Genomic DNA, 25,388 nt, shown 5'->3' with positions numbered 1-25,388 from the left:
GTAGAAAAGTTAAATCGCCATGTTGACATGTTGTTGAAGTGACTTGAACGCACCTGACATCGTAATTACAATTTGTTAACTCGTAAGTACGCACGTCCCAGGAGGACTAATGCTGCCTTCACGTGCTATCGGAAATATCGTAAATACGAGTTTCCTAATCGGAAATTGGATGTGAACGGCCTTTCAAGTCGTATTTACTACTGCATTAAACGAAGCATAGGTCTAACCCTAATTAAACACACCTGAACCAGCTAATCAAGGTCTTGGCATTAGAAAGTTCCAGACAGGTGCATTGATGCAAGATGATGCAAAACTCTGAAGGGAGGTGGCCCTCCAGGAAGAGGACTGGACACCCTTGATGTAAAGATTGCACTCACCAATCGGACTGGAGACAATTCGCTGCGAAGAACAGCGATATCCTGGAGCTTTTGAGCCATCAGGAGGAGGTATGACACTTTCAATCTGCCCCATTCCACTTATGTATGCATTAGTCTGGGCACTGTAGGGCTGCTCCGGAGGGGTACGTGCAGGTAGATGGCAGGCACCCCAAACTTGGTTGTTGCCCACCTGGTTGCTGTCGAAGATGCTGCTAAAGTGATTGAAGATAGCCGCAGGGCCAAAGTTGGGGGGCAGTTGCGCTTTTCCACTGTGCAGGTGCATTTGAGAGCCATTTATCATGCCCATAGTGGAGGACATTGGATGAGAGGGAGGGGGCATGCCTGTCGGTGCCAGGCTGGGCTGAAGTGGAGGCTGTTGTTGTTGCTGTTTGAGGGGTTCCTGTGAGGCTCCCGGAGGCACAAACACAGACTGCTGCTCTGGAAGAGATCCTGGAGCCATGGGGTAGTAAGGTGCCGGTGGCTGCATGCGTGGGGACACACCGGGTGCGTTGGGGGTGGCGTAATGAGGTAAGGCGCTGCTGGTATTCGTGACTGTGTTGCTGCAGGCTGGAGGTGGCAGGCGTGTGATGGGGTGAGATGAGCCTGGCTGTGATGAGGAAGAGGAACTGGGTTCTGTGCTGGAGGGAAAGTGTGACGGAAGTGGCTGCCGGCTCTCGGGCTGTACAGACAGCATCGAGGGGCCAGAGGGAGACGAGGTGAAGTGCAAGGGAGCAGAGGGGCTAGGCCCATCAGATGGAGCTCCTGCAGCAGGTGTGGTGAGCTCTGTGACAGGCTTCTCTTTAGCTGGGGTGCTGAGGCTGGCCGGCTCTGGCTTGGGGGGAGGGGGATGCTGTGGAGGTGGAGCAATGGGCGCAGATGGAGGTGGAGGGGTCGTAGGGGTTGTGGGAGCGCAGCTGATGGGAGATTGAGCAACTTTCGCAGAGGAAGCACTGCTGCCAGTAGAGGCCACAGTAACTCCAGCCCCAGACTTGGGCTCTGTTGAGAAAAGCTGCTTCCTGACAGAGGAAGGCGTCGGGGTGTTGGTGGGTGCAGTACTGGTGGGAGAAGTGGTGGAGGCAGAGGGAGTCGAGGTGCTGGACACAGAAGCAGCAGTATGCTCAGTGTGGGCCGGAGCGGAGCTGGCAGGACGTAGCGCAGAATTACCGCTGTGTTTGGGTGAGCTGTTAGCACTACCAGGGCTCACAGGACGAACAGGGAAAGGACCCCAAGTGTTGGGAGAGGATGAGAAAGTGCCACCAAACTGCGCCATGGGTAATCTTGGGTGGCGGATCTGGTTCATGGTCTGGGCTGCTAGAAGGGCCAGCTGAGGATGAGCATAAGCAAGTGGTGGCAAAGAAACGAAGGGGGGCCTGACGCCCGGTGCCATACTTTTGCCCAACTTGCCAGCCTGCTGAGCTGTGAAGTTGGTGGAGGACTGGAAAGACACGCTGGAGGAGGGCACTACAGATGGCAGGCCTTTTGAACTGGCCGCAGTAGTGCTTGTGGCCCCAGTGGAGGTTGTGTAGGTGGAGCTGATTTTGGTGTTGGCACCAGGCGGCCGGATGTGGTTACGAGGGATCAGATCCTCTAGCTCTTTGGCTGGGTCCTGGATCAGCGCGTTGATCAGCTGCACCGCATGCCGCGTTGACTCGGTGCCACCTCTGCATACCAAGAGAGTAAAAGCATATGTAAGAAATTCCAGCAAGGAAAATCAGTCAATTGCTAGTGTCCTAAAAGCTTTCTGCATAATTTTTACCTGATTGTAATCATTCTCTCTCCATTCTTGTCTTTCTGTTTGTCCACGTCAATGTGTGCGCCTGTAACGTCTTGAATGGCCGTAATGTTGCAGCCACCTCTACCCATAATCCGAGACACCACAGAAGCAGGGACAGAGAGCTTCTTGGATCTAAGGGAGAAATGACACAGCTAGATTTTTGCCCAAGTGAAACCCGATGACACAGTACTCCACAGTGTTTGCAAGGATCTTTCAGTTCTGCTACTGAGGTTTTTAGCACAAGTCTAAAGAGCTTATCCCTGAGTTTCTAAGATTCGGATCCTTGGACATGCCTTACATCCTTGCTTCACTGTAAATCTTTCAGATTTTTTTTATCCTGTTACTTTTAGATCGCAACATTAAAAAAAGTGACCCTCACCTCCGAACCACCTCTTTCCACCCCTCTTCTCTCTTCAGGCCCCTCTTTGGGCTAGTGAGATTCATCTTAATGTTGGGCGAGGTGACTGGCAGTGAAATGGTCTTGAACGAGGGTGGCAGGGAACTGGGGGTCAAGTCAGTGTTGAACTCATGAGATCTGTTAATGTGAATAGAAATACAAAGTTTAATCATCTTCCCAAACAATTTTTTGCATAAATCTGCAGAATGGAAATGCAGTATCTTGTCAAATTATAAGTTTATCTTTGCAATTTGTTATTTGCAGGTATTACCTGTAGTGAAATTTAGCATATTTACTGCCAAATTTCAAGAAAATAAACTACTAGGTAAGATCTGTCAAATGCTGAGGTAATGTGACATTTCCAGCAAGTTAACTTTGTCTTGAATTGCACAATGCAGTAGCAGCAAGCAGGAGTACATTAACTCTTACCTCTGCTGTGGTTTGGAGATGGACACCATGACCTTTTCCTCACAAGAGCCCGGCAGCAATGGCCCCAGTCTCTTCTCACTTGCGACATATGGCTGGTTAGAGCCTGCAAGGACCGAAGGGGCGGAAGAGGACGATGATGAAGGCAGGTCAGGGAGCTCCTGACTCTTGCTGCTGTTGCTGCTCTCGCTGTTGCAGTCGGTGCTATCTAGATTCGAGTCGCTGGTGCCTCCCGGTGCCCCACCCCCTCGAGGTTCTCCATGGATCTTATTTTTGTCAGCTTTCTGCTGCGCCAGCGCCACTTGTGGGTCTTGAAGGATTATCGGTTCGCTAGGTGAATCCTTGGTCTTGTTCTTTTTGTTTTTGCGATTGATGCTTGGTGTTGTGGCCACATTGGCTCGCTTTTTGCCGAACGTGTTAGTGAAGGTTGTGGAGGTGGCGGAGATACCGATGGTTGTGGTGGTGGTAGCACTTGGGGGCTCAATGGGAACCTCCACTTCTGCAAGAGAAAATAACAATAAAGCATCAGAAACCAGAACAGAAAAAGTTTACACAAACAGACTTAGATTACTCTAAGTTTCATTTAGCCAAAAACAAATTAAATTAATCAAATCACTCAAGTTCATAAATATTAAAATTGAACATAAGGCAGGTTCTCTCAACTTTTTAATAATTATCTTTCTACTCAAATGTGTTGAAACATTTTAAACTGTGCCTGTAATATAAACTTGCTTTCATGTAAAATATGATAAATGTAATATACAGAATATATTAGATGTTCCTCTCTAAAATAATTTTCTGACGAACTAACAAGCTATGAACACTGAATGGCTTTCCTGAGGTAAACTTAACGTTGCGCATTTACAAGCAGTTTTATAGACCTTTTTTTCTGTGGTTCGCTTGAACTGAGGATGTTAAAGCAATTGGTCACACCACATTAAAGAGGGCCAGAAAGACATTTATTGTTTGAATTTCAAAATAATTCATATTTTGTCAATTTTGTTTCATATAAAAAGTATCACAAATCTTTGTTAAAATAATGTTCAGTGAAGTTTTGTTCAGAATTTAGATTAAAAACTCTATATTGTTTCATCAAAATAAAGATTGGTTAAAATCAAGAAATCAGCCCTTGTGTTCACACAGCTGACATGTTTGCCTGTTGTAGCTTATCCACTTTTTGTAGACATGAAATAGATGTCACAGTCAAATTGCTTCATTGGAGAAGCGCTAATTAAACGTCAACAACTTGGTCAATGATTTCAACTCTCCAAACATTTTGGCTGCATATTAGCGTATTTTTGGTTTTTGAAATTTCAGGGCATCACTACAGAAGGTCACAATTTCTTTTATTAAAAAAGAAAAAAAAGAAAGAACTGAAGCTAGGCATTTTCTATGATATCTGGATATAAATAGACAAGGTGCTTCTCACCTTCTGCAGAGTCTTCCTTCAGATCCTGCATCTCACAGAACACCTCTTTCACTTTAGCCTCCTCTTCCTCCAGCTTCCTCTTCTGCTCTTCCTTCTTTTTCTTGCGCTTCTCCTTTCTCTTCTCTCGCTTTGCAGCCAGAGCCTGCTTTTTGCTTTCTTCACGAGACTATGATCAAATTTGAGAAGAACTTGATACATCATGCTGCAGATTGTGGTGACTAATATAAAAATCCTCAAAAAGTTAGTTCGCTCAAAAGTTAGTTCGACCAACTGGCCATCTGAACATACAAACCTTCTCCAGATCAAGTTCCTTAAGTAGAATGCTGGCGTTCTTGTTTGCCTCAGCCGCCTGCTGATCTTTGGCTTTGACAATGGTCTCCATGCACTGATGACACTTCTTCAGCAGTTCCTGCAGAGTGACAATGTGAACGTGAATCAAAGACTTCACTCAAATAATGTAAAAAGTCCTTTATAGGTATATAAGGCTGTGTTTTGGTCTTTTATACCTTATCTGCAATAGTTGCAATGTATCTCATGCACTCAATGTCAGATGGGAACTGGTTGACTTCCTTCACCAGGTACTGCACCACTTTTACATGACCCTAAAAAAGGATATTTCAGTGCTTTACAACAGGTTATCATCCATTATTTTTCTACAAAAGAGCAGCACAGAACCAGTAACATTTAGACATAAGCCGAGATGCTCATCAATCCTATGGACAGCATGACAAAAACTGCTCACCTTGCGGAACGCTGCCATGAGGGGGGTTATTTTGCGGTTGTCTGCTGCATCCACATCAGCTCCAGCCTGCACCAACAGCTGAACCACATCAAAGTGGCCACCGTTAGCAGCAAGCCACAAAGGGGTGTTCCCCTTCTTATTTCGCACGTCAATGTGAGCCCCTCTGCATTAACAGAGCAGACACAACAATGTGAGATTGATTCTGGAGAGAGGACCGACTGGTACTATACACCACCAGTGTTACAAAGACACACCTGCTGATGAGAAGCTCACAGAACTTGTAGTGACCCTTGTCTGCAGCAATGGTGAGGGCGGTGTCACGAGAGGAGGGGACCGGAGGGGCATTGACATCCGCCCCTTTATCCAACAGCACACGGCCCACTTCAGCATAACCGCCAGACGCAGCCTCCATGAGAGGGGTGAGGCCAGTCTAGTGGAAAGAAATATCCCATTAACATTAATTACTGGTAACATTTATTTACAATTAAGTGCCAAAAGAACATGTGAAGTATATTAAATGTTTAACTATTTTTTGCATAATTTTATTTCATATCATGCTGCCCCTGTAATAACACATGGAAAGGTGATCACAGACCTTAGCGCGGTGTTCCACGTTGGCCTTGCGGTCCAGAAGCAAGCTGACAACCTCTGCTCGGCCTTGGAAGCAGGCCAAGGTCAGTGCCGTGTTACGATTGGTCTCGATCTGTGCATTGATATCAGAGCCCATGTCTAACAGCAGCTTCACCGCAGGCACGTGGCCATTCATGGCTGCCAACATGAGCGGAGAAATGCCCAGCTTACTACCAGTCCTGAAAGAGAAATAAGAATTTACACTGTTAGAACAAACAGCATCTTGACATGAGTCTTGATCAAATCAATGGGAGCAGATTTTCTGACCTAGAGTTGATTTCAGCACCAGCATTCAAAAGGATCTTGATGATGTTGACGTAGCCCCCTGAGGCCGCCAGGCTGAGTGGGGTGTAGTCAGAAACGTTACGGTGTTCTTTATTAGCCCCACGGAGCAACAACAGCTCCACCACCTGCAAAGATGGAGATAAAGCAATGTAAATTGTGCATTTTGGAGGGTTTAAAAGGTTATCTGGTGAAGAGGCAGTGTTAACACTGTTAGGGTACCTCTTGTCTGCCACCCGAGCAGGCGAGGGACAGAGGGGTGTCTTTGGTCCTCTCAGACTGAGCTTCAATGTCCCCTCCCTTGTCCAGTAGGATCTCCACCACACCCACATGGCCCGCAGTGGCAGCTAGGATTAGGGGAGTGAACCCTGTGCGCAGACAAAGCTACACTCAACATCTCTGTAAATTTACTATACCGACTCAACTTCATGGATCAAATGAAGGAGCCTCTTACCCTTCTTGTCCCGGTGCTCGATGTTGGCCCCACGTGCAATAAGCACTGAGACAAGTTCTTCATGGCCACCCGCGCAGGCCAGGGTCAGCGCCGTGTCATGATTGCTCTCAGTCTGAGGAGAAGAGAAATAATTTGCTTAAATACAAATATGGACAATCTGATGCATTCATTTATGATGTCTGCAAATGTTCCACAGCAGTCATTTTGCTGTATGCAAAGAAGATGGTCTTACATGTGCGTCAATGTCCACTGAGGGGTACAGAGGGAGCATGGAGGGTGGGGAGACTGTGTTGATGGGCGTCTGTGCGGAGGGCTGAGGGGAGGGCGAAGTTGTAGTGTTTCCCACAGGCACTCTGCTGTTCACAGCTGCAAAGACAGAGAGCAATGTCATTTTAGTAATATTTACTATTATAGTAATTATTAATATTTTGAATTGGACTATTTTAACTTTAGTAATTTTATGTGACTGTCATTTTTATTATTATTATTTTTTTAATATTTTTATTTAGCCTTATTCTCATTTCAATTTTAGTTTTAGAAATTTTAGTACTTAGACTAACTTATTTCCGTATATGCAATATTTCTCAATTTAAACTTCATCTAATTTACATTTTATTACAGCTTCGTTTCAGTTACCCCAAATAATTTTTAACAGTTTTAGTTTCAGTTAGCAACACAGAGTCAAACACATTAAACCACAGTGACTTCAGCAATAATATATCCTCATACTGAAATTAATACATTTGTAAATGAAAATAAAAAGCATATAAACATAGAAGAGATTAAAACTAATTTGAAGACTGCATTAAATGGCTCAATCAGAGGTGTCCTTGTACTGAAGTATTTCCCCTTTAAAAAACAAGGTCAGAGCTAGGGGTGGGCGATATACCAGTAGAAATTTGTCAACCGGTAGAGATTTTGGACTATCGTCTCTATTGGGTTACACGCTCAAGACGTTGCTGTGCTACGGGTAGGGCTGGGTATCGTTCAAAAATGTTCGATATCGATACCGATACCTTGAGTTCGATACCGGTTCCTGAACGATACTTTTTTCGATACCAGTTTTATGAAATCAGTTTTAATAAGATTACATTATCTCAAAAAACTATTTTTTTTGTAGCTTGTTGATATTTATACAGACTCAAAGCCTCATCTCCTGAGCCAATGCACAAAGGAACAAAATATATCCAACACAATAAATAAATAAATAATTTTAATAAAGTTCAAATAGTTTTCAGTTTACACCTGTTAGGCTACGTTTAAATTAGTGGGTGTTCATTTTAAAACACATAGCTCAGACAGAATCATCATTTCTAGGTTGTTAAAGACTTCAAGAAATTTAAAATCTTCATCCACTTTCATAAGTGGGCGTTTTATTTTCTTTCACCATATGTTTTATTATTAAATTCTGGTGTAGTATGTCTAATTATTTGAATGCATAAAAACAACTTTATTTAAATTTATTCTTAAAATAGCCTTATGAAATATTTTATTTTTCCTCAGAAATTCTGTGTTCTGTATCTGGTTTTCAAATGAAGACAAAACATTCATTTAATTTATCTTTAAATTATTGAAAATCAAAGTTTATTTATTTTGGCAAACAAAGGGGGGTTACTATTAAAATTAAAACATGGAATAACTGTTGTGTGATCATTACTAAAAAAAATGGTTTTAATAAATTTAATAGTAGCCTAGTAGTAGCAGTATGTACTGTCTGCTGAACAATATTAATATATTTCTGCCGCAGTGTCTTCCAGCTTAAACCGAACTTATATTTTGACAGGTTGCCTGGAATACCTTTACAGTTCTGTGTATATGATATGACGCTAGTTTTACTCGAATCAAACGGTAAAATGCTCATGAAGTGACTTTCAGAGCAGGTCTGGAGATGTTGTTCATGTGTTTATGTTCTCATTTAGTTAGGTGGCAGACGCTGAAATGACTGCGAGCGTCACGTGAGCTTCAGTCTGTGTATAATAAACAAACCGCGCGATTTAAAGAGCGGACTGCTCCGTGTGCTTTCGAAACGCTCTCGCGGAGGTCAAACACTGATCAATCTGCGCGTCGCCGTTTCTAGTCAAACACACCTAGTGCTGCAGGCTTATTGGCTCACTGATGTGATGAGATTAACCCATTAGGTATCGAAATTTGGTACCGAACGACAAGACGTTTTTCGATACTCGGTGGTATCGAGGCAATTCGGTCGGTGCCTAAAAAGTATCGAACTCGATACCCAGCCCTAGCTAGGGGGTCGTGAAAACAAGTGATTTGAAGCTGTTGAAAAGCAACAATTGGTTACTTTAAACAATGTATGTACCATTTCTTATTTATTTGTTCTACTGTAGTTTTTTTGTCCTATTGCTTGTAATTAGTTTCTAATTCTTATTTAAGTGCTGATTTATGCTATATAGTTTTACATGACATTATGAAATTTCTATGCTATCAAAAATTTTGATATCCTGAAAACCTTATTTAAAGCAAAAATAACTATATTGTGATATATCGCTACCGTGAAATAAAATTACTCATATCGTGATATAAGATTTTGGTCATATCACCCACCCCTATTCAGAGCAGTTCTTCTTAAAGTGCTCATCCCCAAAGATTAATTTACATAAATCATGAAACATTAGCTATTGCTGCTCAATAGCTGGTGATAACGGGGGGGGGGGGGGTCCTATTCTACAGAGCATTTGATTGGCCTTATATTTGCACACGTGTGTATACACCCATTTGTGCAAGAGGAGTCATCACTGTTTTTCATCTGAAGAGAAAGACAGTCAATTTTAAATGTGTAGATATAAACTTTCGAGAGCAGACTAGCATAAATATTGTTAATCAGGCATACTTTTTAGCAAAAAGCCAAAAGACTGATCTAATTGCCAGTTATTCCATTTCTTATCATTGGTTGACATCCTGAAAGGAAACAAAGACAGCCGCAGTTGCAGTAAGCTCACCTGCCATGATGTCATCAAGCGTATCTGTGAGCGTCTGTGCGGGCGTGGCGACCATGAGTCCATCGGGTGCCTGCGCGAGAAGCCCAGGCCCCAACCCCGTCAGCTGCTGGCCCAGCAACACCCTCTGCAGGTCTGGGCTGCTGCTTCCTGGGTACTCTGCGTTACTGAAGTCTGTGGACTGCTGCAGAGTGAGGGGCTGGATGGGAACGAAGCTGGTCTGCAGAGGAGGACTCTGGAGGACCTGGTTCTGAGGCAGCTGAGGTTGTGGCGGCTGCGTTGCCTCTCTGGACAGAATGGTGTCCACCTGTGGCAGCTTGGCATAGTCGAAGTTGTCTTCATCATCCTCCTCTTCCTCTTCATCCTCCTCGTCCTCCTCATTGGTTGGGGTAGGCCTGTGGTCCTCCCCTTTGCGATTAACCTCACACTCGTTGTCAGAGCCCAGCTGTGTGGCCTGCAGGGGCAGGGGGGTGCCGGGCATCTCCACCCCTGCCGCCTGGCCCAGCTCCTCCTTGAGCCCCTTGGTCTCCATGTATTCTTTGGTGAACTGCTGCTGCGTCTTCAGCTGCAACTGCCGCTCCACCTTCTGCAGCTCCTTCAAGATCTTCTTCTTCTTCTGCACCTGCTCCTCGCGACTCTTCTTTAGCTCCTCGATCTTGTCTTTGGTGAGCGGCTCACCCTGGATGAGCTCGAGCGACTGCAACTGGGCCTTCTCAATGGCACTAATGCGCTGGCCCAGCTCATTCAGCTTGCCCTCCGTCTCCTCGACGATGCATTCCAGAGGCTGGTACGGGTGGAAGGGTGGCAGCAGGTCAGCGTCTAGGCCACCCGAGGCCACAGAGTTGCTCTGAAGAGAGCTCAGCCTCTGCTTGGACGCACCTGAGAGAAAAAAACAAACAAATGGTCAAACCAAAGAACCCCACAATTCATGCATGCTGTGCAACTCATCAGAGTCTAGTCAACTGAATGTGTTTCTCTGCAGCCCAAGGCGTTTCGATACTCAAAGCCCTCCTTTACACCAGGCATTTCACATCTGACAGTTTCTAGATGTTTTTAGTTGGATTGCATTTACACCTTCATTCCAAAGCATTTCAAGTGTAAGTGCAGAGTCTGTTGTCTTTTTCATATTGTGAGAAAAGAATAAACAGAAAAAACAGCAAGACAATCGCTGTAATGACAAAGTGATGTATATGATTATTTGCAACCTAAATAAGCCTGCACACTACTTGCCTATCTAAATGTAAATATCGAAAACGCATTTGCATTTATACCTACATTAAATATTCAAAATCTGTCTAAGACCATTTTAAATGCTTTTATCTTATCACAATGCATTTAGAGTGCATTGGCTTTTAATGTGGCCAAGCATCATTTTATTGTGATATGATCACAGAAACTGTATGTAAATGTCAGATGAAGAAGCTTAAGTGAACTCTCCATTTATGAACTGATATTGGATCATCAGTTCTCTGCTATGTTTACACTGAGTCAAAATCTGATTTATGTATTCGATTTGACTGAAATAGATTTCCAGAAATGTTATTTGAATAAGATATCAAGCCAAATATGAATGTAGCTTGAAACAGATTTGTAAAAAAATATATGCTATATATGATTGGATTCGCACAAAAATTAGATTTGGATTTATAATCTGAACAAGGCTATAGTCATCTTAAGCAACACATCTAGTTGAATAGAGTAATTTTACTATACAAACTAACCTTTGCTTGTAACGGGAGGGGGTGTGGGGATGGTCGAGGGCACTCTGTCTGGCTCCTGGGGGGGCACCACCATAGCCAGGGCTTGGAATGGGACTCGAGGGGCCTGTATGTCAAACAAAAATTAACACTCTAAATAAAAGTGCAAACTATTATAAAAAACATTCATCTTACATAAACTCCACAAATTGGGATTTTCATATTTCAAAGCATTAAATGTAAAAGAGGGTAATCTGTAGTGACTGTTAGACTGTGCATGTTTCCGCTCACCTGAGAAGTGTCATGAGAGGGGGGCGTGAGCTGGGACAGGTCTGGGGCAGGGACTGACAGAATGTTGTTTGGGTAGTCTAGCAAGTAGGACACCACATTAGTGTGACCACCTTTAGCAGCTTCAATCAGCATCGTGGAGCCATCCTGTGAGCAGAAGAGAAACTCTAATTAACACAGAGGACCGACCAGAGTTTGTGTGACCACATAACACCTGTTAACATCTGGAGAGAGTAATTCTCAGGGAGGCTGGACCCCTCACCTTTAGTCTGTGGGTGGGGTCAGCACCATGGGCCAATAGCAGCTCCACCACAGCCAGGTGGCCCCCCGCACAAGCCAGAGAAACCACTGTGTGATCATTGTTGGCTGTGGCTCTATTCACATTAGCACCTGCAGACATAAATGTGAAAATGAATTTCAAAATAAAATTCAGATAACAAATGGACACGAGCAGACATAAAATGTAATTCAAAGCTGTTCCTCATCATTTGATGCAAATATAGGTACCATTTATAAAACACACATTATATTGCTTTATATGCTTTTTTTCTACTGCAAAATGTCATCACTGATAAAGGTTCCCTATGCTGATAGCAAAGACCCTAGTGAAGAACTGGTGACAATTTTTTATTGTCGATTTTATTGTTTGCTGCAGCCCTAATTAGAGACTTTGCTCTTTTCTTTGCCTTTGCTGATGAGAAACTGCACAGTGCACAGGTGTCCCGCTCTGGCCGCTTTCATCAGTGGAGTCCTGCCCCCTTCTGATTCATGTTCCTGAGAAACAAAGACACCAGTAAGCTCCAAAAAGGCTTTAACTGTATAAACTAAAAAAAAGAAATAAAAATACAAGGTCCCACTTTATATTAAGTGGCCTTAACTACTATGTAGTTGCATCAAAAAATAAGTACTTATTGTGTTCTTATTGTATTGCAAAACACTTGCTGCTGTTGAAGTGGGATTTGGGTTGCTGCGATAGACTGTTGTCGGTTTTACCGGTGTGAAGCTGCAACACCGGTTATGTCACTTGCCCCCACCGTCCTTTTGATTTTTATAGTAAAATAAAGTAAAAATGAATAAAACAGAGAACAGACACTACAATTAAAACTGAACGCAGCTGCTCTTTGTAGCATGCTGAACGACAGTCGCATTTCATTTATCACACAAGGAGAGTGAGGTGAGAGACGAGACGATAAAAACTTTTATTTTAAAACTTCTATTTTATTTTAAAATGCCTGTTTTAAAAATATTTTGGATTTTGAAAAGCATGTCATTTATCTTTTGCTAATAAACGTACGTTTCTTATTTATTTGGGTCCAAGGTGTTTACTGATCTTCAGTTTTGTATAGCTACAGTTTGTGCAAGTTATTTGTTATTTTTTATTAGGCATATAGCATGGTGTATTTTTATTCGTTTTGTTAATAAGAGTTCTATGTTCTATGTTGTATTTTGTTGTTGAATTGAATAAGCAATTGACGCCGAATTGATGCTAATTTGAAAGTGAAAGTAAAATGCACACAGCGCATTTAAGCTATTTAAAAGTGAAGGAAAGTAAGGAAAAGAGGGAAAACTCAAGCGAACAACTGCTTGATGCCGAATTGCCGCTAATTTAAAATGAAAGGAAAGCAAGGAAAAGAGGGAAATCTAGCAGTCTGAAGCATCTGTCTTAGCAAATCAACACATGCTGTTAAATAATTATATATAATTAAGCGAAGTATTATTCTCATAGGATAAGACGCAGTCTCATGAATAATTTAATTGACACCGACACATCGATGTACTATCGTCATTTGCCACGTCACAAATTGTGACGTCAACACGATGTAGATTTTAAACCCGTAAGACGAAAATAGCGCAAAAAAAGCTTAAAATTAACCAGTTTTCTCCAACAGTTAAAATACGGAAGCTAACATTGTCTTCTATGATGTGCAACACAAACAACTCTGCTAAAATCTCAGAAAAAGTAGTCTTGGGTTTCATGACCCTTTAAGGCCACTCAATATAAAGTGGGACCAAATGCAATAATGGTAAAAAAATGATATTCACAAACCAGGTCAGCCCCTGTTTGCAGCAGCACGTCAGCCACATCTGTGTGTCCGTTCTCACAGGCGTATGTCAGAGCTGTGTCACCCGTGGCTGTAGTGGCATGGACGTTAGCCCCTGAACAGATAGAGAGTAGAGTGTGAACATGTTACAGTGCCATAGAAAGGAGAAATTTCAAGAATTACATCTGACGCAATGCCTCGCCTGCAGCCAACAAGTACTTGACCAGCTCCAGATGCCCCTCCTGTGCAGCCTCCATGAGCGGGGTGGAGCAGCCCAACTCAATGTCCGCCCCAGCTTTGATGAGGAAATCAGCCACCTCTAGGAAGCCTCCACAACATGCCAGAGTCAACGCAGTCTCCTGCGTCTCCTCTGTCTGAGCGTTAATATTTGCACCTAAAACCAACAGATTAAAAAACAACAACAATCCTTTAGTTTGTCAACTTACAAAGGGCATCTATATTTAAGACAGTTTGAAATACAAAGCTTGCTGTGGTCAAAACATCCAATTCATCATTTGTGGTAGTATCACTTAAATGGATTCGGTCTTCACATTACTAACTTCACAAGTAGTCAGTCAAGACATTAGAGTTTACACTTTAACTTGACATGCATTTTTATAACGCAACTCATGTGAACACATAATTTGTGTGTTTTGGCTCACAATAGAGCAATTGGTATTGATTTTTAGGTTTGCTTTCTCAAAACACATCTCATAACCCCTCAGGTTTTCTGTGGCTGATTGTGCACATTCGGCCACACAACACGTTTTTGGCACGTTTTAAGAAGGTTGAAAACAATTTATACCCTATTTACACATGTATTAAACATTGCCAGGTCCTATGGGTGAAGTCTAAAAAACTGAGGTGACCCCAGTACCTTGTGCCAAGAGTAGCGCTACCATTTCTTCATGGCCCTCACGAGCTGCCTCCATCAGTGGAGTGTAGCCCTCATCGTTCACCTCCTCCAGGTTGGCCCCCCTCTCGATCAGAAGCGCTGCCAGCTCCACATGGCCCCCGCAGGCAGCCAGCGTCAGAGGCGACTCAAATGAGTCAGCAGGCATGTTTACCTGCGCCCCGCTATCCAATAGCAGCCGTGCCACCTCCACATGCCCATCCTACACAAAACAAGCACGAGAATAATGTCTCAAAAGACCTGCGCAAACAGAGGAAGTAACTACAGACTGTGTAGATAGGAGATGGTGTTACCATGCAGGCCTCCATGAGTGCAGTGTGCATCTCATCTGTCTTGTGCTCCTGGTCAGCTCCTGCTTCTAAGAGAAACCTGACCATGTCCAAGTGCCCTAAACACCACACAGGATACCGTTAATTTCACCCCAAAAGGTTCTAAACATTGATTTTATAATATATAGTTGGGTATATATGGTATATTATACATTGAAACTTGGTTTCAATGACCATGTTTACATGCACATCGTCTAACTAAGGTCTATATTTTGGATAGGTCTTTGTTATGAAAGGACAGTAATAACATGCTCCACAGCTATTGGAATATTCCAGTATACTAGTTTGAAGTTGGTGAGATTTTTTAAATATTTTTGAATAAAGTCACTTATGCTCACCAAGGCTACATTTATCTGATGAAAAACAGTAAAGAAAATAATATTGTGAAATACTTTCACAATTTAAAATAACTTTTACATATATGTTTTTCAAATGTAATTTATTCCTGTGATGGCAAAGATGAATTTTAAGCAGCCATTACTCCAGTCTTCAGAGTCACATAATTCTTCAGAAATCATTCTAATATGCTGATTTATTGCTTCTTCAATGTTGAAAATAGTTGTGCTGCTTAATACTTTTTTTTTTTAGGAAACTATATTATATGCAATTTGTTCATGACTCTTTCCAAAAGAGTCTTTTCAATTACAATTATTTTATAACATGAAACATTTCTTTAGTCTCTTTCAATATAATGCATCCTTGCTAAATAAAAGGATTTATTTTCTTTAAAAAAAACTCTGAAATTTATTTCTGAAAGATCCTTCAGAAATAATTAGAATATGCTGGTTTGCAGCTCATTCTCTTTTCTCACTTCTGAAAACAGCTAAAACAATTATTTTTTCACTATACTGTGATTAGAAAGTTCAAAAGAACAGCATATACAGTATATCTTTTTTTATACTTCAATTTCCATGAATTTAAATAATCCTTGCTGAATAGGGCTGGGTATCGTTCAAAAATTTTCGATACCGGTACCGATACCTTGAGTTCGATACCGGTTCCTGAACGATACTTTTTTCGATACCAGTTTTATGAAATCAGTTTTAATAAGATTACATTATCTCAAAAAACTATTTTTTAATGTTGATATTTATACAGACTCAAAGCCTCATCTCCTGAACCACTGCAGAAAGGAACAAAATATATCCAACACAATAAATAAATAATTTTAATAAAAGTTCAAATTGTTTTCAGTTTACACATCTGTTAGGCTACGTTTACATTAGTGTGTGTTCATTTTAAAACACATCACTTCTAGGTTGTTAAAGACTTCAAGAAATTTAAAATCTTCATCCACTTTCATAAGTGGGTGTTTTATTTTCTTTCACCATATGTTTTATTATTAAATTCTGGTGTAGTATGTCTAATTATTTGAATGCATAAAAACAACTTAGTTAATTTAAATTTATTCTTAAAATAGCCTAATGAAAGGTTTTATTTTCCTCAGAAATTCTGTGTTCTGTATCTGGTTTTCAAATGAAGACATAAAACATTCATTTAATTTCTTTAAATTATTGAAAATCAAAGTTTATTTATTTTGGCAAACAAAGGGGGTTTACTATTAAAATAAAAAAAATGGAATAACTGTTGTGTGATCATTTCTAAAAAAAAATAATAATAAAGTTTTAATAATTTTAATAGTAGCCTAGTAGTAGCAGTATGTAGTGTCCGCTGAACAATATTAATATATTTCTGCCGCAGTGTCTTCCAAGTGAAACCGAACTTTTATTTTGACGGGTTGCCTGGAATACCTTTACAGTTAGGGCTGTATACCTTGGAGAACCTGGCGATACGATACATACCTCGATACACAGGTCACGATTCGATACGTACCTCGATACGGAGCTGTCTCGATACGATTTGATACAATGTGACACGATTCGATACGATTCAATAAAAATACATGGGCCAGAGCCAATTAGTTAATGCTGAACACATTTACTCAACAAACAGAACTCTGCATTTTTCTTCAATTTATTGAAGACAAAAGTGCAGGGCTTGACGCTTACCTATTCCCCAAGGAGCACATGTGCTCCTAAGTCAAAAAATTTATGAGCGCATTAAAACATTTAGGGGCGCAATGCAAATTTTTCTAATTAGGTGTTTTAGCTTAATAAGGGGATACAAAGAGACATTTACAAGCACCATTATTTAATTTATCAGAATACAGAAAGTACACAAGGTTTTTAAATAATTTTACTTCAGACACTATTTAATAGGCTAATTATGTAATTAGTTATAATCCTATTAAACTGTGTCGGTATAAAATTTTCACAATAATCATTGAAGCTTTTGTCACGGTATATGTTTTTGTTTTTAAAATCACAATATATAATTTCTAAGTGAAAAAAAGTGTTGTCGTCCTAACAGGTTAAATAACTTTATTAAAGATAATTTACTAAAAGACTTTTATAAAAAATACATAAAAATATAAAGTAAACAAGTGTTTCAAGATTAGAGTGCAAAAGATTGTTCAAGTGAACGAAAGAACAATAGGTAAGTAAGGTCCATTTGTTAACATTAGTTAAAGCAGGTTAACATTAACTAAAAATGTGCAATAGCTAATTGTTGCAGTAGTTAATATTCTTTGTTAATGTTGATTTAATAAAAAATACAACTATGCTAGTTAATGTTAGCTCCATTGAATTATATTAAGACAACTTTTGATTTTATAATGTATTATTAAAAGTTGAAATTAAGATAGCATTATTAATAAATGCAGTCATTGTTTTTTTCATGTTAACTAATGGAACTTGTGTTACTGAACAATAATAACGAATCAGTCGTTGATATATAGATAGGCCCACTGTTCTCTATTATAGATCAGTGGATGGGCCATGTTTTAGCTTAGAAAAAATGTTTGAAAATAAATAGCTCATTAAGTCTTTAAGTAAGAATTATTTGAGGCTATTGTGAAGATAAAAGCGAATATAAATATCTAAATGACTGAGTGTGAAACATTATTTACACAGTTTTAGGAAAATAGCGCAGCTGGTTTGTTTACTGGGTTACCGGGGTAACGGCAGCGGCAGCGCCCTCTAGTGGCGAATGTGCGTCATTCAGCGCGTCTTCACTTTAACTCGCTCCGCTTTTCTTCTCATCTGTGCTCATTTAAATTAAACCGTTGCCTTTTTTAAAGTTCTTAAGTAATCATATGAGGCTGCATCGCAATTTTTCCATAAATAAACAGAATAAATTAATACGTTTTTTATAGGCTACTGTATAAGTTAGGCTGTTTTGTATTTTGTTTTGTATTCGTACTTGCGCTCCTAAATACATTTTCCAGTTCGCGCACATCTATTTTTAGTCGCAAATGCGAGTGAAATGCTCGCACTGTCGAGCCCTGAAGTGCATTATAACAAAGTGCATTTTGCTTAAATATTTGCAACTTTAAGTGCTCTGATTAATTGTACACAAATTGTATTAATCTGGAAATTATCACAAGTCAACATTTAACTTTCCAAGGGTACAGTCTGAGCTCACACAAGCACAAAATCATCTTCTTATTATTCTTAACTTCTTATTAAATCTTCTTATAATTCTTTTTTGTGACACCATGTACTGCCATAACATATTTCACTATGAAATCACTTAAATGCTACATCTTGCTTTAACATTTTCCATGAGTTTTTTAAACTCGCGGGCGCCGCTGCGCCCCCTAATGGCTGGGCGGAGTATCGATACTAAGGGCTACAATATCGATACTACTGTATCTTTTTTTATTATATCGGTATGTATCTAAGAATCGATATTTTGAGCACACCCCTATTTACAGTTCTGTGTGTATGATATGACGCTAGTTTTACTCAAATCAAACGGTAAAATGCTCATTAATTGACTCTCACAGCAGTTCTGGAGATGTTGTTCATGTGTTTATGTCCTCATTTAGTTAGGCGGCAGACGCTGAAATCACCGCGAGCGTCACGTGACGCGAGCTTCAGTCTGTGTTTAGTAAACAAAACGCGCCATATAGAGAGCGGACTGCTCCGTGTGCTTTAGAAACGCTCTCGCGGAGGTCAAACACTGATCAATCAGCGCCACGCCGCTTCTAGTCAAACACATCTAGTGCTGCAGGATTATTGGCTCACTGACGGTGATGAGATTAACCCCTTAGGTATCGAAATTTGGTACCGAACGACAAGACGTTTTTCGATACTCGGTGGTATCGAGGCAATTCGGTCGGTGCCTAAAAAGTATCGAACTCGATACCCAGCCCTATTGCTGAATAAAAATTTCTTTACAGAAAAAAAATCATACTGCCCTCAAACCTTTGAACAGTTATGTTCATGTAAAAAGCATATTTTAAATAAACTACAATATGCAAGTTTTTCATCTATTAAAGTTATTCTCTATTGAAAATACTAGCTATTTATTACAATGCAATTTGGTAAAATTCTCTTCTGTCGGTATTTAATATAGCCATATTCACACTTTCACTGTGCAAGTGTACAGGAATGTTCAATTACAGTTGAAATTCTGTAAAAAGCTTTATACAAGACCCAAAATTCAGATTAACACAGCCATATAGCTACTATCATATTCAATATCCAAAAAAAAACAAAAAAAAAAGTTCTTTTAATCTGGCTTTGGCAACATTGTACTTAGATATTCAATCGGAATAATACCATATTCTGATTATCATCTTGTGTATGTCAACACACTCTATGATACAATGGGACGCACCTTTATAGCAAGCGAGTGTGAGCGCGCTCTCCTTAAACTCATTGGAGTGTGTGTTGATTCCAGCGCCGTACTCCAGGAGCACACGAGCGACCTCTACATGGCCTGCACTGGCAGCCTCCATTAGCGGAGTGTGACCGTTCTCGTTGTGATCTTCAATGTTAGCACCCTCCTTCAACAACACCTTTACTACATCCAGGAAGCCTCCAGCACACGCATATGTCAAGGCTGTGTTACCTGCAAGAAAGGGGAAGACAATGGATGAACAAGGAGTGTTTGCAAGCACAAGGTTTGTTTGTTGGCTTGCACAAGGGTGAAAAATGTACTTTACCCTTTTTGGTCCATTTAAGTGCACTTTCATTTCATACTGTTGTTTTCATTTTATTTAATTAAAAAAAAAAAAAAAAAAAACCTTGTACCTGTCGAGGACTGTGCGTTAACGTCTGCTCCATGCACTAGGAGCAGTTTGACTATGTCGACGTAACCACCACTTGCAGCAGCCATTAGTGGCGTGATGTCTCCTTTGATCCCTCGGTCTTCCACGTTAGCATGCATGGCCAGCAAGACCTACAACCAGTCAAACTCATATCTACAGATGTTTTTTCCCAAACAACCACAGAGCATGCTTACACTAAAACTGAAAATTAAAGGTAAAGCATGTAATTTCTTCACCACTAGCAGCACCATAAACAACTGCAATCAAAAATGGGCGAATTGGATTGGAAATAAGGATACTCCAGATACTGATGTTGCATCAAGAAGCTAGATCCTTACACAAATTAACAAGCATGTGCTTTTTAATACGTATGACCTTAAACATAAAACTGCAAATACATATATAAGCACATGCATACATATTAGAAATAATTAAAAATATTTATAAACAAAACCTTACATTTGAGGTATCAATATTAAGGATGCTGGCCCTGATAATATACTAGTTAAGTACATTTTTGTATAGCACTTTTAACAATATACGGTTTCAAAGTAGTTTTACAGAATAATGATAGTTATAACTTTTTTTTTTCATAATGTTAATGTTTGTAACATTTTAATATTTTGCCTTAGTCATATTTCGCAATGGTACAAGCAATCAAGCAGTTGAGATTTGCTATATACTATACTGTATACAGATAAAGTTTGATATCTATGTGTGACCCTGACCAGTCATAATGCACAGTTTTTTTAAATAAATATTTCTGAATAAATAAGCTTTCCATTCCATCGAGATACAACTATATGAAAATCTGGAATCTGAGGGTGCAAAAAAAAAAAAAAAAAAAAGAAAATCAGAATACTGAGAAAATCCCCTTTAAAGCAATGCATATTACTAATCAAAAATTAAGTTTTGAAATATTTACACAAGGAAATTTTCAAAATATCTTCATGGAACATGATCTATACTTAACATCCTAATGATTTTTGGTATAAAAGAAAAAAATATTTTGACCCATACAATGTATTGCTGCTATTGCTACAAATATACCCAAGCTACATATGACTGGTTATGTGGCCCAGGGTCACATATAGAGAGCTGTGTGGTAATATAATTTATATTTTCCAATGACATAAATAAATCACACAGCTGAAAACTGCTATATTACTACCTGTTTGAATGAGAAACGGCAGATAGGAATAATTTCCAAAATGTTTTTAAAAATGGTCTTTTTCCTAATTCAGCTCAGTGCCGCTTCAGGTGTAGAAATTACACACAACGTTCACATCTCAATTATTTATTTAATTTGAATTATTTAATTTACTTTTATTTATTATTTATACATGTGAGGAGTTGTTGTATTGGTCATCAGCTTCAGGATTGGAAGTGTGTTTGACTCTGTACACAGTACCTGTGCGAGCTCATAGTATCCAGCTGAGCAGGCCAGACACAGCAGGCTCTCGCCCTCCTCTGTGTGTTCGTTGACGCTGCGTCCCTCATCTAGCAGCTTCCGCACTGCATTCACGTCGCCGTCCGAGCAGGCCTCAGCCAGGCTACGGCTAAAAATAACCAGACTACTACAATTACTGCGACTGTGCAGGCGAAGCTAAGCTAACTACTCTAACTGTAGGCTCGTGCAAGAGCAAGAAGACTTACACAGCTGCTTGTGTCTAATTACAGAGGTTTCAAAATATCAAGCCTGCTTTAAACATTCAGTGATCATTAAAACACATATTTAACAGTGCTTAGCTTTTAGCCTTAATGAAGTAATTCTTGCTGGTTGAACATGAATGTTGCATCATGATGTGTGGACACAGGAGGAGAAATCATGTGTGCGTGAGAAAAGATGCCTACTTGTCGGCCTGGCTGGCGTTGAGCGTGTTTTCGGCCCTCATGCGGGTGAGGGCGGCAGCAGCCTCGTCCAGCGCACAACTCACCGACGACGTCAAGCGGCGTAACACCTCTGGATCTGCAAAGGCTTTGCCATCGGCAGTGGAGAGTTTACCAATGCCTGTAGAGCCAACCCCACACCAGCACCACACGCCATCCAGCAAGAACAAACGCATCCATGGTTAGTACAGGCCCAACACGCTCACACAGGAAATACAACAGCTAGTTAGCCATTTCACACCATGCAGTTTTAGTCATATTTTAACTTCAAATTTTAAAGCTCCTACAGAGTTTAAGAATGGCGTAACACTGTAAATGCTCAAAGAAATGATGCTGATGGTGACCAGTGAAAGAAAAAAGGATGGTTATCAAATAACTGCTAATCAAATTGCTACTAGAGGTTGACCGATATTGCATTTTCTGTCATTATTCCAATAACTTAAGTTTGTCAAACATACATACAGAATGGGTTATTCCTTAGTCTTTCTATATCCCTGTATGCCTGTGATGGCATAGAGGCTACAGCAGTCCAAAATGCAACATGATAGAAATGTGCATAAAACATTATTTCTAACTATAATTAGTTGGGAAAATACCTGGAATTTTTAAATTCCCAACAAACTTAGACTTATGTGGGTTAAGTAGGCTCACATGTGCCTGTAAGAGCAGGAAAGATTGCATAAAAGTGTGTCTGAGTAAGTGTGAGGTCTTATATCAATAGTCTGTGTCAGAGAGCTGTGAGAAAACAGGAGACGACCAGCAAGTTTATATAAACTAGGTCAGGGTAATGGCAGCTACCTCACGATACAATACACTACCGTTCAAAACCGTTTGGGGTCAGTAATATTTTTCAATTTGTAACTGTTTGAGCTGATATCAGAAGACATTTACACATAATTTTACAACAGATTTCTGTCAAATTAACTTGATTCAGCAAAAAATGCTTCACAGTTTCCTCAAAAAAATGCTAAGCAGCAAAACTGCTTTATAACATTGAGTAATGTTTCTTAAGCATATAAGAATGATTTCTGAAGGAACATGTGGCACTTAAGACTGGAGAAACGGAACAGGAATAAATTGCATTATTTAAAATATAAATGACATGAAAACAGTTTAATTTAAATTATAAATAACAATATTAATGTTTCATACAATATTTTTTAAATTGTACATTACAATTTTTTTTAAACAGACCCCAAAGCTTTGAAACTGTGTATACATAATTTAATTGTTTGGCGACAGACTACTTCGATGCACCAAGTGTGTTTGAACAAGAGAGAATGTGTCCATATGCGCGCACATTTCCATATATCAGTATTTGTTTTAGCATGCTGTCACTTAAGAAAAGGACAGAAATATAGATAGATCTAGAAACAGCCAAGTTTTTTTCACTACTATATAGTGTATTGTATAAAACAAATTGTAAAAAGTAGTAAGTCTTTTTGTTACTTACAGTTTCAAAAGTTTTCAGCATAAACCGGTCAACCTCTGATGTCCCTCAAACAAGGGCTGTTTATGTCTTAATGTTTGTGTACTATGCACCATTCCCAAACCCCAAAATTGAAATGCAGGCTGTGTTTTCAATTCCACCTTGGATGTTCACAAAATCTGCAGAATTTGAGCATAGACAGTGCCTCAATCTTAAAGCAAATGACCTCTAGGCAGTGTCAGTATTCAGATTCCAAGTGATAATTAAATACCTGCTCCTAACCTCAACCAGGAAGAGCAGTATTTGCTTTACTATGAAACCGTAGGATGACGCAAATCAGATAATGCTCGTGGTAGCAGGTAAACCACGTGGCATGGAGGTGTTTAGTCACAATAGTGCGGTGCAGGTGGAATGAAAACACAAAGTGTGTGTAAACAGTAGGTAACTTATGAACAGCATGAGTGCACAATCAAGTGAAAGACAATACGACAGTGTACAGACACAAACGACCAAAGACATGTGTCGTCCACAAGCTCTGCACAGATGGAGAAAACAACAGAGATGCTCATAGACACAAATGAAGACACACATACAGACAGTACACAAATGTACTAAAGGACAATGCTGAGTCATGAGTGAGGCTGCTGCTGCTGTATGGAAATTCATTGTTGTCACTAATCTCCCCTTTGGTTCCTCTGCGAGATAACTATCCGCTCATGGGGCAGGGCAGGCCGGTGTAGAGAATCAGGACTAACATACTGGGCCTCACCCAAACTAACTCATCCCAAACAAGCACACACAATGGCATAACGCACAGACTAGGTCAACAGAACATGGCAAAACTTGGTGCCAAGTACCATCAGCCACCAGTTTCCCAGTTTATAAAACATTATGAAATGCTCTGCACACAAACCATGTGACACTGACCCTTAGCCCTCTCAAGACCCTTTACACAGTGCCGTAGATCATTAACCCTTTGGGGTCGGCTGTATCGCCGGCGATACGAACTTGGTTTTTTTACGATAAGTGCAAAAGACACTAAAAATGCTCTGTTGATTTTGGTCACACAAATAAGTGTTATACATCAATCGAAACTGTTAAGGGTCTACTTTTTTTTCAGTACACTCACAATTACAACAAAACTTTGTGGTTTTGGGGAAAAAAGAAAAACAGGATGCGCTCTCGGTCTTCTCCTCCGCGATATATTTATAGTAACGCGTCACTAAAATGAAGTGTAACTCAGCAAATACTCAACACAGAAACATGAGAGTTATATCTATAGAAAGCCTAAAGTGTCTGCTTTCAACTGAAGTAAGTGTTGCCGAAAACAAATGTTCTGTGATAAAGTAATCCGTATGAAACCGACACGATGTTCAGTCTGTCCAGTCTAACTCATTATTTCTAATGTGATCCCGCCCCCTCGTGTTCACATATAAATAACCACGTGACGCGCACGCGCTTGGAGACGCCCAACAACAAACACACAGTCACAAGACTCCGTTCATCTCTGCTGCTGCTCGTTTCTGGAAGAAGACGCGCTGAGTAAAGGCTGGATTTACCTCAGAATGAGAGGATACATCGATCGATCTGATAAGTAAATGCTTCTTTTTTTTGCATTAGTTAGCGTGTTGTGACAAACCTGAACGCGTTTAGTTGGGTTTTCCCCAAACGACAACATGATGAATGCTACGCATCTAAAGGCATCTTTACACAGCAAAGGCGGCACTGAAACCAAACCTGAAGCGGCATAAAACCACGAAAATGTGCATTTACACAGACCGTTTAATGCTGTTCTGAAGCGGCATAAATGCATTTACACAGGAATTAAAATTGTGGGAAACATATACCTTTTATAATAACTACAATTTTAAAAACAAATGCTATAAAATTAAATAAATATAAAAAAGAAGAAATAATATAAAACGAAATAAACACAAAATAAATAAAAACACAACATTTTAAAATGTAACGACATTAAATTTAAATTTCCTGCGCGTGCTACAGTGTATCTTGCGCTGGACGTTTGTCACAATGTTAGCTTCTGTGGTATTGACAGTTATTTTCTTTTTCTTAACAAAATTGTTCCAACTGGAAAAAACACTTAAAATAAATTATGAATTACTGCATCGGGAACATCGCCGCACGATTAAAAGAGGCTGAAATTAGTTTCGAAGAGCCAGAAAGTCACTCAGGCGTAGACACAACAAAATAAAATTATT

General features: G+C 40.1%; 1 protein-coding gene across 2 annotated transcripts in view; it reads right to left on the bottom strand.

Moving 5' to 3' along the window:
* Positions 1-25,388, bottom strand: part of LOC306862831 (ankyrin repeat and KH domain-containing protein 1-like) — a 57,913-nt gene that overhangs the window by 2,385 nt on the left and 30,140 nt on the right. Inside the window, exons 3-29 of one of the 2 annotated variants that reach the window (XM_079405845.1) lie at positions 21,705-21,861; positions 21,262-21,424; positions 19,834-19,981; positions 19,418-19,651; positions 14,699-14,793; positions 14,370-14,607; positions 13,695-13,886; positions 13,498-13,607; positions 12,137-12,224; positions 11,713-11,840; positions 11,454-11,597; positions 11,187-11,289; positions 9,469-10,344; positions 6,744-6,877; positions 6,512-6,623; positions 6,280-6,425; positions 6,043-6,185; positions 5,741-5,954; positions 5,400-5,575; positions 5,146-5,308; positions 4,910-5,005; positions 4,696-4,812; positions 4,404-4,569; positions 2,978-3,473; positions 2,531-2,686; positions 2,134-2,283; positions 378-2,038 (exon numbers count right to left, since the gene is read on the bottom strand). In XM_079405845.1, the coding sequence (XP_079261971.1) occupies positions 378-2,038; positions 2,134-2,283; positions 2,531-2,686; positions 2,978-3,473; positions 4,404-4,569; positions 4,696-4,812; positions 4,910-5,005; positions 5,146-5,308; positions 5,400-5,575; positions 5,741-5,954; positions 6,043-6,185; positions 6,280-6,425; positions 6,512-6,623; positions 6,744-6,877; positions 9,469-10,344; positions 11,187-11,289; positions 11,454-11,597; positions 11,713-11,840; positions 12,137-12,224; positions 13,498-13,607; positions 13,695-13,886; positions 14,370-14,607; positions 14,699-14,793; positions 19,418-19,651; positions 19,834-19,981; positions 21,262-21,424; positions 21,705-21,861 (6,606 nt within the window). The remainder of the gene's footprint in view (positions 1-377; positions 2,039-2,133; positions 2,284-2,530; positions 2,687-2,977; positions 3,474-4,403; positions 4,570-4,695; positions 4,813-4,909; positions 5,006-5,145; positions 5,309-5,399; positions 5,576-5,740; positions 5,955-6,042; positions 6,186-6,279; positions 6,426-6,511; positions 6,624-6,743; positions 6,878-9,468; positions 10,345-11,186; positions 11,290-11,453; positions 11,598-11,712; positions 11,841-12,136; positions 12,225-13,497; positions 13,608-13,694; positions 13,887-14,369; positions 14,608-14,698; positions 14,794-19,417; positions 19,652-19,833; positions 19,982-21,261; positions 21,425-21,704; positions 21,862-25,388) is intronic. The other variant, XM_079405846.1, reaches the window with a different exon arrangement.

Source organism: Barbus barbus, assembly GCF_936440315.1.
Source record: "Barbus barbus genome assembly, chromosome: 43".
In the NCBI taxonomy this organism is placed as follows: Eukaryota; Metazoa; Chordata; class Actinopteri; order Cypriniformes; family Cyprinidae; genus Barbus; species Barbus barbus.
The sequence above is the reverse complement of the archived record's forward strand: the minus strand, read 5'-3'. Positions and strand labels throughout refer to the sequence as shown.